Genomic DNA, 13,614 nt, shown 5'->3' with positions numbered 1-13,614 from the left:
TTTGCATGAATCGCAAAAAAACAAAACTGTGAACTAAAAACAATCAATCTTCTTACTATAATCAATTATAAATGTGTAGGCCTAGTTTATTACTAATAGGCATAGAGATAGCTCTATGTGTTACAAGGACAACCAAATACGAAATGAACAAGTTAAGTTTTATATCGGTCAAAATGTTTTTAATCAATTTTTAATAAGATAAATAGTCATATGATTATAAAAAGTGTAAATGTACAAAATTTTACAAGAGAACGAATCACTAATTCTACTGTTGCTAACTATGTGATAAAAAAAACCATCAAAATATCAAAAGAAACCACCATAGGATGACCCGCGAGTCAATGAATGAATTAAATTTAAATAGAACTTGTTTTATGGAATGATGCAACTACCTGTTACGGACACTGTCTATCAACTTTCAGGTCAATGGTCAAATCCAAATAAATGGACAAAGTATGTAAAAGCCTTGTGACCAAAATAAAAAAGCGCACAAAACTGCATTAAGGCCCGGTCCCACTGCAGCGATAACGAGAACGATAACGATAACGACGCCAAGAGAACGCATTCTACTGGTTGAATTAGCGTGTGCGTATTCTGCATGGAGCAATCAACCAATAGAACGCGTTCTCTTTGCGTCGAGATCGTTATCGTTCTCGTTATCGCTGCAGTGGCACCGGGCCTTTACATGTGGGACATTGACTCACAATGACTCTAAATTTTGCGTCTGTGGCTTCGATGTTGCTAAGGCTGTTGCTATGCTGTGAGCATGCTACGCTCAAAGCATGTTGAAAGTTAAATAAATGTTAAATTTGCGGTGTATGTAAAGCACTGTATACTCGGTATTTTCACAAGTCCTTTAAAACGAATGGTTTAAAGGAACATGTTGCCCTAGATCGGTCAAGTTGGTCCATCAAAAGCATTTGGAAACCGTTTCTTATGAAATTGATAAGGTTAAAAAGATATTTAAAAAGTAGAATATAATGATCCACACAAATATGCCTCGAAATTGCCAGTTTTCATTTTACCTAGCGAACTACACGGTCGGCCATTTTATGGAGTCAAAAACTTGACTCCACAAAATGGCTTGCAGTGTTAGTTTCTGACGTATAAGGTAAACCACGAAATTTTGAGGCACGTTTGTGTGGATGATTATATTCTACTTTTACATAATCTTTCTAACCAAATACATTTTATAACAAACAGTTTCAAACGCTTTTCATGGACCAACTGGACCAATCCAAGGCAATGTGTTCCTTTAATCACATATCTGATAAATGTCTACAAAGGGTCACATATTATACATTTTTTACACAAAACTTACTAATAAACACAATAATAACAACAAAATGAATGATCAGTGATTAAAATGTAAGAAGTTACAAAATAAAAGTACAAATGACAACAATGAAAGAATTTAAACTTAACTTACACAGTTTGAAGATAATGATAGTAGAAAGCTTCCCTGAAAATATTACGTGCTGAGGTGCTGTAGTTTTTGGGAAATGAGTAAAACAATGTCATGGAAATTATTTTAATCATTTACAAACGTGTTTTCATGACATTGTTTTACTCATTCCTCAAAAACTATAGGATCTCAGTAAGTAATATTTGAAGGGAAGCTTTCCACTATCATTATCTTCAAACCCTGTAAGTTTAATGTAAATCTTTGGACATTTTGAAAAGGTACCCAAATCCTTTAAAGGCAGTGGACACTTTTGGTAATTACTCAAAATAATTATCAGCATAAAACCTCACTTGGTAACGAGTAATGGGGAGGGGTTGATATTATAAAACATTGTGAGAAACAGCTCCCTCTGAAGTGACGTAGTTTTCGAGAAAGATGTAATTTTCCACGAATTTGATTTCGAGACCTCAAGTTTAGAACTTGAGGTCTCGAAATCAACCATCTAAATGCACACAACATCGTGTGACAAGGGTGTTTTTTCTTTCATTATTATCTTGCAACTTCAATGACCAATTGAGCTCAAATTTTCACAGGTTTGTTATTTCATGCATATGTTGAGATACACCAAGTGCGAAGACTGGTCTTTGACAATTACCAATAGTGTCCACTGTCTTTAACAATTGTTCTTGATTTATTAGTGTCGGATTTAATAAAGAAGCTATTTCCCTTCAAGAGTGAAGCAAACAGTCTGAGATTTAAAGGTCACTAACACAGGGTTGGTAGAGCTGACTCAAACATAATAACAAACCAGTGAAAATTTTGAATTTTACTGTGGTGTGGGTCACAATAAAATGAAGAAATGAAAAAGTCAGCTGTTTTTTGAACACGTTGCCTTGGATCGGTCGAGTTGGTCTTTGAAAAGCATTTGTAACCGTTTGCTATAAATTGCATATGGTTAGAAAGATGATTTAAAAGTAGAATACAATGATCCACATAAATTTGCCTCAAAATTGCATGGTTTCCTTTTACTTACGGTCAGCCATTTATGGGAGTCAAAAATTTGACTCCCATAAATGGCCGACCGTGTTAGTTGACGAGGTAAAAGGAAAACCACGCAATTTCGAGTGATTCTTGTGTGGATCATGATATTCTACTTTTAAAATATCTTTCTAATCATATGCATTTTATAACAAACGGTTACAAATGTTTTTCAAAGAACAACTCGACCGATCCAAGGCAACGTGTTCCTTTAAATGACTTCAATTCAGAGGGAAATATTTCACAAGTATGAACGCAGTAATCAGTAAGCTTTCAGTTCGAAATGAAACAATGATGTTTTTTATCCTTACCAATCCTGTATAAATAACTATAAAGGCATTGGACACGTTTGGTAGTTATACTCGATTTTTGTTAGCATAAAAACTAACTTGGTTATGAGCAACATAGAGCTGCTGACTGTATGAAAAATTGTGAGAAACGGCTCCCTCTGAAGTAACATTAGAGTACTGCTCTTTGACAATTACAAAACGTGTTCAGTTCAAAAAGATGAATCACTCAACAGTACTTTTTGGCGCAAACGTCAGTATAGTCAACAGTTTTTACCGCCTAAACTCAGCATTTGGTTAAAAAAAAGACACATAAACTACTCCACGTCGTAAGGCAAGTTCTGTGCAACAACATCAATTGATCATCAACTGCTTGGCTTGGTTGGTCCCCGTGATCCTCGAGCCTGTTAAACAAGAAAATATCAAAGTGAATCTAGAAATAAAATAAAAGGTGTCATTCTTGGAAATGTTTCTGGCACTGCAAAGTTAATTTTTCTGACCCCTAATAGACCCCTTGCATATGACGTCACAAGCCCAAAGAGCGCCCTCACTGAGGTCAATGGAGACCTATCATCGACTGTCAATTGTTTGGCCTTGGCGATGGGAGCCAGTGCAAGGAGTCTATAAGCGGAAACAGCTTGTTGTATGCCAAAGTATACTAAGTGTACCCTTAAAAGTCCTCCTTCTTTTCGTCCATTTTCAGCGAGTTGACCAACCAATCAAAAGCATGCAACTGCAGGGGTTGTGTAGGTGGAACAACTGTGCACAGAACTAACTCACTGTGTGTTGTGTAGATGCATTCAGCACATGATATCATATTGCAGGTGGCTTACCGATCTATCTACTAAGACCCGGTGGATCATATTGAATGGTCAGACAGTAGGAGGGTTAACTGTGTAGTGTGTAGATGAATGCACTACATGATATTGTATTGCAGGCTGCCTTAGTTTATCCATCAATCAAAACCAGAGTGGGTGATATTTAATGGTCAAAGAGTAGGAGGGTTGACTTGTGTGCTACATATATTGCATTCACCACATGTTATACTATTGCAGACTGGCTTAGTTTATCTATCAAAACCACAGTGGGTGAGATTAAATGGTCACACAGTAGGAGGGTTAAAATAAACATTCAGTACTCTCTGTACCTTTTTCTTCCGTTGTGGTTGTCCGTTTGGGATCTCCATTTCTTCGACGCCCCTCTGTATACCATTGACCCCTTCACTTGGTTCAGCTCTCGTCGGAATCAAAGGTTCCCGAATCTCAAACACTTCAATGATTTCCTAGAAAAATTTAACAAGAAAACATGATTGAAAACAAAAAAATATCAGGCTTGGAATTTTATCCTGGAGAGGGTCAGGCCATAAGGGCACTTTCATTGGAAATTGTTAAAGTCTCTGGTAAATTTTTGAAGGGGCACCAAGGCCAAGACATGTAGGAAACTTAGGCCATGGCAGCCATGTAACTCGAGGCCCGTAATGGTGTGAACTGGACTTTAAAGAAGCTACATACAACTACTTGGAAGCCAACAAAGTTCTTCAAAAGAGATTTTTTTGTTTGAAAGTTGTTTAAGTGTAGATAATTCCCACTTGACATAACACAGTGTAGAGTCAAAAAACTAGTAGGGCACCAGTTGCAACAATGTAAACTTTATGGAATATGTGGGCTGGTAACCTAGCTGTTTTTGCTAAGCAAGATTTGTCTGTGCTTAGCAGGTTTTGTGCTTACATACTTTATGAAATTGGGCCCAGGACACTCTGGGAACGATGTTGACTTGTCACTAACCTTCCACTGTGTCATGTGCAGAGTCATCATGATCTGTTTTCGGTCGACTCGCTCCTTTGTTTGTCCTTCCATGTAAGGCATTTTGGGAATGATAATCGGGAGCCAGTCGGGGTCTAACTTCAATTCGGCATGGCCGTCCTGTTAGCAAATAAAATCATCTGATGATATAAGTAAGTTTCAGAAAAATGGGGTGTCGTGGCCAAGCGGATAATAAGGGAACAAGATTCAAACTCTGGTGTTTCTGATCAGTAGAGTGTAGGTTTGAGTGCCAGTCATGACACTTGTGTCCTTAAGCTAAGCATTTTTGTCTGCGTTCTTTCGGGGAAGACGTAAAGCCATTGGTCCTGTGTGTTGTGTAACGCAAGTTAAATAACCCAGTGCAATTATCGTATAAGAGAAGGGGTTAGCCCCGTGTTCCTGGTTTGATTGGCTGCATATTGCACCACAGCACCTTGAAAACCTTTACATGGTGCTGTGATGGAACTGGGCTGGTAATTCAGAAACGTTCAAATACAATTATTCTGATTTTTCTGAGAGCAAGAAAACAATAGGAAATCAGACATAAAATAAGTGGTAAATTTGTGAACATTTATAAACCTGTTCATGATTGTTGTGTTGTCATTTGGCCTTGGAGAAAGACTTTGCTTGGGTCAAAATGTCAGGCCATTAACAACTTTTGCATTTACATAACTCTTACCTTGACTAAAAAGGAGAGATGGAATATATTCTCCACGGTCTGACTGAAGGAATGTGGGTTGATGACAAACTCAAACAGCGAAACAGGATCCACTGCAGTCGAGAGTGTTTTCACAAAAAGAAATTAAGACAGAGTCAATTTAGCCCTTGGAAAAAAGTAGGAATATTTAATTGAGTACAAGGGCTACATGTACAAATTGTGTAGGCTTTAAAGGCTTTTACTGGATACTATTAGTAATTGCTCAAACTAATTGGTAGCGTAAAACAGGGGTGAGAGTCATTACTAATGAAACAGTCTGAAACTTGGATACAAATTCAAAGGTATGTTGAAATGATACAATTTCTACCATTTGGGGTGATAGATTCCAAGGAGCTTTTTGAAACAGTATCCAAAGCACTAGAGCGGTAGACCATTGAGCAGGATTTCTTCATTTGTGGACAAAAATATTGCCTGATTTTCTTCACCAGGCCGACATCACCAGTCTGAATTCAGCCAAAAGTCGCATGAGATACACCGAGTGAGAAGACGTGTCTTTGACAACTACCAAAGGTGTCCAGTGCCTTTAGGTCACAATTTTTAAAGATTTTCCAAGAGCTAAAAAATCGGAAATCGACTCAAGTAGGAAGAATATTACGCCTGTCAAGGTATGAATGAATGAATGAAGTTGGAGAGACATGTAAACTGTATCATTACCATTGGACGGGTCATCTTGGTTAAAACTCGTGACCTGGTGTAGAATTCCAAGCATTCTCTCCACTTCCTCCGTAGTGACCTCTTGGTGACTCTTTTCCATGGATACCAGCTAAGAAACGGGTTCAAAACAATAGGAGCTTTGTGAGATACCAACCAAAATATTGGACATGGGAATTTGACCACAGAGCATTTTTTTTAATAGTAACTATTAACTATCGTACTAGATATCACGAGCTGGGCATGCACTTGGGAGCTCAGCTGACTGTAGTGCAGATTTTTTTTCTATATTAGACTTTGATTATTATTATTCTTCTTATAAGTAAGGAGACCATTCAATTGCATGGGTTGTGTTATGGTGGTACAACTGTGTACAGAACTAACTACAATCCCAGCCGTATCCCGTTGGGCCCCGCACCACGGCCCCTTTCAATATTTGTTCTCATTGTTCTCTTTGTGCGGTCTGCGCTCCCCATCAAGGCGATAGGAGAGAGAACGTTTATTGTCATGGGGGAAGGGGACAGGGAATGTTTCTTGTCACATTGGGAATGGGTGGCCCAAAGCATTTTGGCTGGGATTGTAGGTTCACTTTTGCACTGTGTATGCATTCACTACAGGACAACATTGTTGCAGAAGACGATCAGAGCATATTGATCGAAATGTCAAATTGAAACCAACGGTTATTTTCAGAACCAGCCCAACTCATTAGAGATAGTCATTACTATGGTGTTACCGCAAAACCTTTCTATATAACATTGTTGCAGGCTGTTATAGTGCATCTACCATTCAAAATCACCATGGACGATATTGAATGATCAGACAGTTGGAGGGTTGACTGTGTACTGTGTAGATGCATTCACCACAGCTGAGGGCTGGTGTAGTGTATCTATCATTCAAATGCAGTATGATACTGAATGGTCAAACAGTAGGAGGGTTGACTGTGTACTTTGCATGCATTCACCACATGTTGCCATACTGCATGTTGGCAGAGTGCGTCTATCATTCAAATGCATATTGAATGGTCAGACAATAGGAGAATTAACTGTGTATGCATATGTTATACCTGTACATGTACATAGTGCATCTATCATTCAAATGCAGATAGTATTGAGAGGTCAGACAGTAGTAGGGTTAACTGTGTATGCATATGTTATACCTGTACATGTACATAGTGCATCTATCATTCAAATGCAGATAATATTGAGAGGTCAGACAGTAGGAGGGTTGAATACCTGTTTGGGTACCACTGCTGGGCCACTGTCCTTTTCCTTCTGCCGATTTGCAGTCTGCTTTTTCTTCTTTGCTGGACATTCCCCCCTTTCGAAAGATCCCAAACTGAGAACAAGGCAAAAAGAAAACCAATCATCAAATAATAACTAAATAACCACAATGGCCAATTACAGTGCACCGTGTCTGTCAGAATGGAGTGAAAAGTACAATTGCATTGAAGAAAAGTTATTATTTTTGGAAAAAGGTAGATTTAAACTGAATTATGAAGTGTGCACGAGTGCAATTTTTTTTCTGTTTAGGAGTGTGCTGCAGAGTAATGGGTAGCTGCGAGGGTAGAGGTTGATACTGTGTTTAGAAAAAGCCTAAAAGAGCGCCGAGGAAGCCCGGGAGCCATATACTCACAGGAAGCCGAGAAAGGTTACTGGAATGTTATTGGCCCAATGATCAGGGTCCAATTTCATAGAGTTGCTGAGGCAAAATATTGCTTTATAATTGAGCATTGATACGCTACTTGCTAAATGCGCATTATAAGAACTAGTTGTTATCTTGAGAACAATCAACTTCTCAAGACTCAGAGAATACCTATGAAGGACTTCTTCAAAAATTCATGAACATCAAGACGGGTAAAAACATGTTGGAAAATTTAATACAATAAGAATTAAGTTGGGTGTGATCCACTTACATAAAGTGGAATGCTGGAGCCCGTCTGAAACATGACTTGGCCGTCTGTCCTAATTTGCTCCACCCCTCCTTTGGAAATGGTGCATTCCTGTCTCCCTGATCATTACGTATCCTCCTGTCACTCATAAACGTGATCTGAAGAGGGAAACAATGGATTGCTCATCAACAAAAATTAAACAAATTTACAGAAAAATTTGAAAACAAGGAGCCCTTTTTTTTCCACTATCATCCTTTTTGAGATAGGGTGGTCACATTTATACATTGGATTGCATATACTTGTATAGCCACAAACCAAACAGTGCACTCAGGGTAGCATTTTGGCAGTCGTTACCAATAACTGTTTCTGTCAATTGCCAGTGATTAATCAATGGCAAATTCAACCGAAACAGTTATTGAGTACGATCGCCAAATCGCACCAGAGATAGTGTTCACCACAGCCTCGCTACCATGGGCAGCGTGCCAAATCGATACCTCTCACCACTAACCCCTGAAAGGGAAACACTGAATATTAAAGCTGATTAGCTAAAACCAAAAGTGACTGCTGTGCGATCACACTTGTTGAAAACATTTAGGTGCTTATCAGGTGCTTAGTAGTTATAGTACACATTAAGTTTTTTATTTGAGTCAGTTTGTTAGGAAACAATCCATCGCAGCTGAAGTCTGAATTGTGAAATCTTTAACAATAAAACAAATTATTAACAACCAGCAAATATAAAATCAAATACCAGAATGCATATCAATGAACATGAAGTACCAACAGCATGCTTAGAATCTTGTTTTTATAAGGCCAACCTAAACTGCATACAGTTTGAAAAAGAGGAAACAAGAGTGAGAGGGGGCCAACTGCTCTATGACTTGATGCTTCTTTCCGACAGGAATCTGCGTAGTCTCTAACAGAGAATGGATCAACAATAGGACGAACTAAAATACCCAACATAGATATTTTAGTGTCGCCAGGGGTAACAGTCAAGCAAAGGAAAGAAACAAAATGGTGCAGTGAGATCATAAGCCACGGGGAACGAGGTTGTGTTCACCATATCTCAAAAAGGTGAATGGGGCCAAGCTCACCAATTTTTCAGCAAACTCCGTTGGCTCGAATGTGTTGAAATCTGTGTGAAGTTTCTGTGCTCGTTCTTTACCCAGTGAGGACACAAGTAGCATAAGACCAGAGTCTAAAGCTGCCTCCCTCGAACATTTGATCTTTGCAACTGAAAAGAAAAGTTTAAAAAATACTTTTCAAAAAATAAAATAAATCACCATTCTACCAAAACATTTTTAGGTGGAGGGACATTCCAGTGGACACTATTGGTAATTACTCAAAATAATTATTGGCATAAAACCTTTCTTGGTGACGAGTAATGGGGAGAGGTTGATGGTATAAAACATTGTGAGAAACGGCTCCCTCTGAAGTGCCATAGTTTTCGAGAAAGAAGTAATTTTCCATGAATTTGATTTCGAGACCTCAAGTTTAGAATTTGAGGTCTCGAAATCAAGCATCAGAAAGCACACAACTTCGTGACACAAGGATTTTTTCTTTCATTATTATCTCGCAAAATCGATGACCGATTGAGCTCAAATTTTCACAGGTTTGTTATTTTATGCATATGTTGAGATACACCAACTGTGAAGACTAGTCTTTGACAATTACCAATAGTGTCCACTACCTTTAAAGGTACTATACTGGATGGTAAAAACATCATTGTTTAAAGGCACTGGACACTGTTACTCAAAATAATTATTAGCATAAAAACTTACTTGGTAGCAAGCAATGGAAAGCTGTTGATAGTATTTTCGAGAGAGAAACTAAAATATGTGAATTTGATTTTGAGACCTCAGAATGAGATTTTGAGGTCCTGAAATCAAGCATCTGAAAGCACACAACTGCGTGTGACAAGGGTGTTTTTTCTTCCATTATTATCTCGCAACTTCGACGATCAATTGAGTTCAAATTTCACAGGTTTGTTATTTTATGCATGTTGAGATACACCAAGTGAGAAGACTAATCTTGAACAATTACCAATAGTGTCCAGTGCATTTAACAAGATTCACTGATAAGGCATTAAGGTGTCGACTGAAGATAAAATTTTTTGAAATCTTTGAAATTATGAGACCAATCTATGTAGCACCTATATTCATGGTGCTGTAACTAGCGCACTCAGCAACCACTGCCACTGCCAAACACTGAAGCAAACACCTTCTCTTAGCGGTAAGTGCTCTGGGCTCTTTTTTTCGTGCATTCCACAAAGTTTTACACCCAATCTGATTTTTAAATGTCTTGCTTTTAAAAGGACACAAGGCAGGGACTCGAACCCACAATCTGCCAATCAGAAATACCAGAGCTTGAGTCCAGTTGGCTAAATTGCTCGACCGCGACACATCACGTTTATGACTTGTTCTCGACATATTTTGTGTGAAGCGGCAACATCTTTTGCAAAACGGAATTTGGCTTCAGTGATGCGGTTACCTTGAGTGAACAGGTTGTCTGCTCTTCGTAGAGTCTCACTTAATCCATTTGAGTCTGGACTGATTAGCTCTTCTCGGTTCTCTGGAGAGAAAAAGATTGAGAGTAAAAAACATTCAATCATGAGTATTGTAAAGTACCAACAACAATAATTATGGGATGCCTTGGTTAACAAAAAAGGGAGCAAAAGAAAGGGTTCCATACTAGTTTTAGCAGTTGCCATTGGACACTTTCTGAACAGAACAAAAATTAAAGGAACACGTTGCCTTGGATCGGACGAGTTGGTCTATAAAAAGCGTTTGTAACCGTTTTTTATAAAATGCATGGTTGGAAAGATGTTTTATAAGTAGCATACAATGACCCACACAAGTTTGCCTCGAAATTGCATTGTGCGAACTAACACGGTCGGCGATTTATGGGAGTAAAAGAAAAACCGTGCAATTTTTGAGGCATGTTTGTGTGGATCATTGTATTCTACTTTTACAACATCTTTCTACCTCTACCCATATGCATTTTATAAAAAAACGGTTACAAATGCTTTCCAAAGACCAACTTGACTGATCCAAGCAACGTGTTCCTTTAAAAGTTAACAGATTTACAAATAACTTACACTACAGGGTTTACAGTAGGTAATGGTGAAAGACTTCCCTTGAAATATTCTTCCATGAAATGCTTTACTTTTTGAGAAAACATAAAATCAATTATCAATCCTCGATATCGAGAATAACGGACTTATTTTAAACACTTGTCATGATACGGCGAAACGTGTGGAAACAAGGGTGGGTTTTCCCGTTATTTTCTCCCGACTCCGATGACCGATTGAGCCTAAATTTTCACAGGTTTGTTATAAGTTGTGATACACGAAGTGTGGGCCTTTGGACAATACTGTTTACCGATGTTGTGCGATTGATTTAAAACACCCAAAAGGAACCATCCCATCATCATCCGGGAATATGAAGAATTTTTGTTTTTAAATGACTGTAAATGATTGTCGTCATTTTAATTAAATGTCTGCTAATTCTAAAAAAAAACAGTATTATACTATTATCATTAATTATTATTAAGATTAGGGGACCATTTGCTGATGACATGTTGATAGTTAAATTAGGTGAGTCCATGCATGGTTGGGCGAATGGGGGTGAGGGGAGGGGGGTTGATGATGACAAAGTCATCAGACGAAGATGTCATTTTACTTTTAAAAGGAATATTCAATAATAATTTAAATACAACTCATAAATTCATTGTCAAAGATTAGAGTCACCTGGAAATATAATTTTTTTTTCTTTCAAACATTTAAGAGTATATGCTTACGAACAATAAAACAATTTTTATAGTAATTGATTGTCACGATTTATATGTTTAAAAAATATATAAAGTTGTTTGGGGGCTGACTCCGCCTACCCCTTTTGTGACGTCAATCGAGGCAGACTTTGCCTGCAATGCGTATGGTAAACATACGTGCAAAGTACATGTACGTCCAAGTCGTGAGTTGGTACATTTCAAAAAGTGTTTTTCTGCATTCAGCAGCAATACACCTGGTCGGCATTGCCGGGAAACATTTTTTTTTTTTTTTTTTGAAACGTTCAAACTCACGACTTGGTCCGTACATGTACTTTGCAATAATGTGTTTACTCTACGCCTTACAGGCAAAGTCTGCCTCGATTGACGTCACGAACAGCGCCCTCTCAGGTCGGGGTCTACTCTTAAATTTGTAAATAACATAAGAACTGATTTTTTAAAACCTGAGTTAACTGTTTATTCACATTCCACTCATCAAAACACATGTTAGTGACAAAAGCTTTATTTTGAAAAATGACTTTAATGATTCTATGAAAAAACATTAAGTAAAAAAAAAATAACAAGGATGTTTTGGGGGCGTGGCATGGCATGATGCCATGGGGGGGTCCAAGGCAAGGAGAAGGATGCTGTTGCGTGTTGGTGATGACGGTGGTCAGCTGCCCCTCCCTGTAAAGATAATCACAATTAAAAGAAAAGCACCACCAACATAACCCACACAGTTCAACCCAATGTGAGTGGCAAAACATTCACACAATTTGATCATGTTGATTGGTGGTCGCGGGACTCACTTTGTGTTTCTGCAATCAAACTGCGATAATCTTGACGCAACTGTCGTCTTTTCTCGTGTTCCTCTGCAACCTGCCTTGGATCGGCCGCCACTGGATTGCTGGATGATGAGCTCGCCATCTTCCCAAGATATTCTACGCTCAACTGACAATTTTTTTTTTCACAAATAAGTCTTAATTTTCAGAACTTTTGTTGAGCATCACCATCACCACATTACTCAACTAAAAAAAACTCCCATTATTTTGTGTAGCGCGCGTAGATAAAACACAGGCCGATTTTAAAACACCGCACTTATGAGCCCAGTATAGATCGCGCAGTGAAGAGGTCGTGCAGTAAAGAGATCGCGCAAAAAAATGCGCAATCTTTTTATTGCTCCCGAGCAAACTGCTCTTTCTAGCAATTTTCACAAAATCGCCAACTCTCCAACACCAAAAACAATCCGAAACATGTAGTTTCATCGGGTCACAGAAAGCCAGTGTTTGCTCCATGAGCTTGTCACTTCACTGTCCTTTTCACATTTTATTTTTTGTTTTTAATCAACCATAATTCCCGGAGGCTACTTCAAATTAATAGCTTTGTTGGGAAGCAAAATGGCAGCAGGACCATGGTTGCCTGCTAATCGGCCCCGGGGGCCGGCCCGGCGCTCCATCAGGCAGCCGCACGGTGCGGACTACATACATAGGGAGCGCTGATGGGGAGGGACCCGTGGACATGATTGGGCGATGGATCTGGAAGAGATGGGCTGGCTGTGTATTCCGAAGCTCATTGGACCATTTTGGATCCACTTCTTTCTGTTTCGAATCGACCATATTATAAAATAAAAAAGCTGTAGAGTTGTGCTAATTACCGATGAAAAAAAAATGGAAAAAAAAACTACTGCAAAATATGACTCGATTGCCTGAAGTTATTTTACCCTGCTTGGAAATTTTGAAAGAAGAGGCTGGTCACTCAAATTAATTGCTATATCGTGTGCGTACGTATTGCGGATGCGCAGATATTGCTCCGGATTAGTTTGGTTTCCTTCACTATATACGAGATGGTTCTTTTCAATCGGGGGATTTTTTTCTTCCAACGGTGCAAAAAAGGGAATCATTAAAAAAATAATCAGAACCATTTTTAGGCTGGCAATTCTAGTTCAGAAAAAAAGCCAACGGATACTGCAGACAGCACACTCGTCCCATTAGATCATATGTAAACAAGACTAGTCATTGTTATATTTTACTGTTTTATAATAATACTGGCGCTTGCGTTGTTTG

At 38.5% G+C, this 13,614-nt stretch overlaps 1 protein-coding gene across 2 annotated transcripts; it reads right to left on the bottom strand.

Moving 5' to 3' along the window:
* Positions 1–2,763: 2,763 nt before the first annotated feature.
* On the bottom strand, positions 2,764–12,973 carry LOC117295177 (non-structural maintenance of chromosomes element 4 homolog A-like). 2 transcript variants are annotated; one of them, XM_033777753.1, is made up of 10 exons: positions 12,361–12,973; positions 10,277–10,357; positions 8,881–9,020; positions 7,814–7,947; positions 7,134–7,236; positions 5,905–6,013; positions 5,212–5,303; positions 4,515–4,652; positions 3,878–4,012; positions 2,764–3,134 (listed from the first exon to the last, which is right to left on the bottom strand). In XM_033777753.1, exons 1-10 carry the CDS (start codon positions 12,476–12,478, stop codon positions 3,096–3,098), a joined length of 1,089 nt encoding a protein of 362 aa, XP_033633644.1. In that variant the 5' UTR covers positions 12,479–12,973; the 3' UTR covers positions 2,764–3,095. The 2 variants fall into 2 exon arrangements, with proteins under 2 accessions (XP_033633644.1, XP_033633645.1); XM_033777754.1 differs by lacking the exon at positions 10,277–10,357.
* Positions 12,974–13,614: the final 641 nt, after the last annotated feature.

The sequence above is a fragment of the Asterias rubens genome, chromosome 9, assembly GCF_902459465.1.
Source record: "Asterias rubens chromosome 9, eAstRub1.3, whole genome shotgun sequence".
Lineage (NCBI taxonomy): Eukaryota > Metazoa > Echinodermata > Asteroidea > Forcipulatida > Asteriidae > Asterias > Asterias rubens.
Note: the sequence above shows the minus strand (reverse complement) of the source record. Positions and strands in the feature narration are given on the sequence as shown.

Coding starts and splice junctions, on each gene's coding strand:
- LOC117295177 (XM_033777753.1), bottom strand. CDS start 12,478: ATGGCGAGCTCATCATCCAGCAATCCAGTGGCGGCCGATCCAAGGCAG. Junction 5,304..5,904: donor CCAAGATGACCCGTCCAATG/GTAATGATACAG, acceptor TCTCGACTGCAG/TGGATCCTGTTTCGCTGTTT. Junction 4,653..5,211: donor ATCTCTCCTTTTTAGTCAAG/GTAAGAGTTATG, acceptor ATTTGCTAACAG/GACGGCCATGCCGAATTGAA.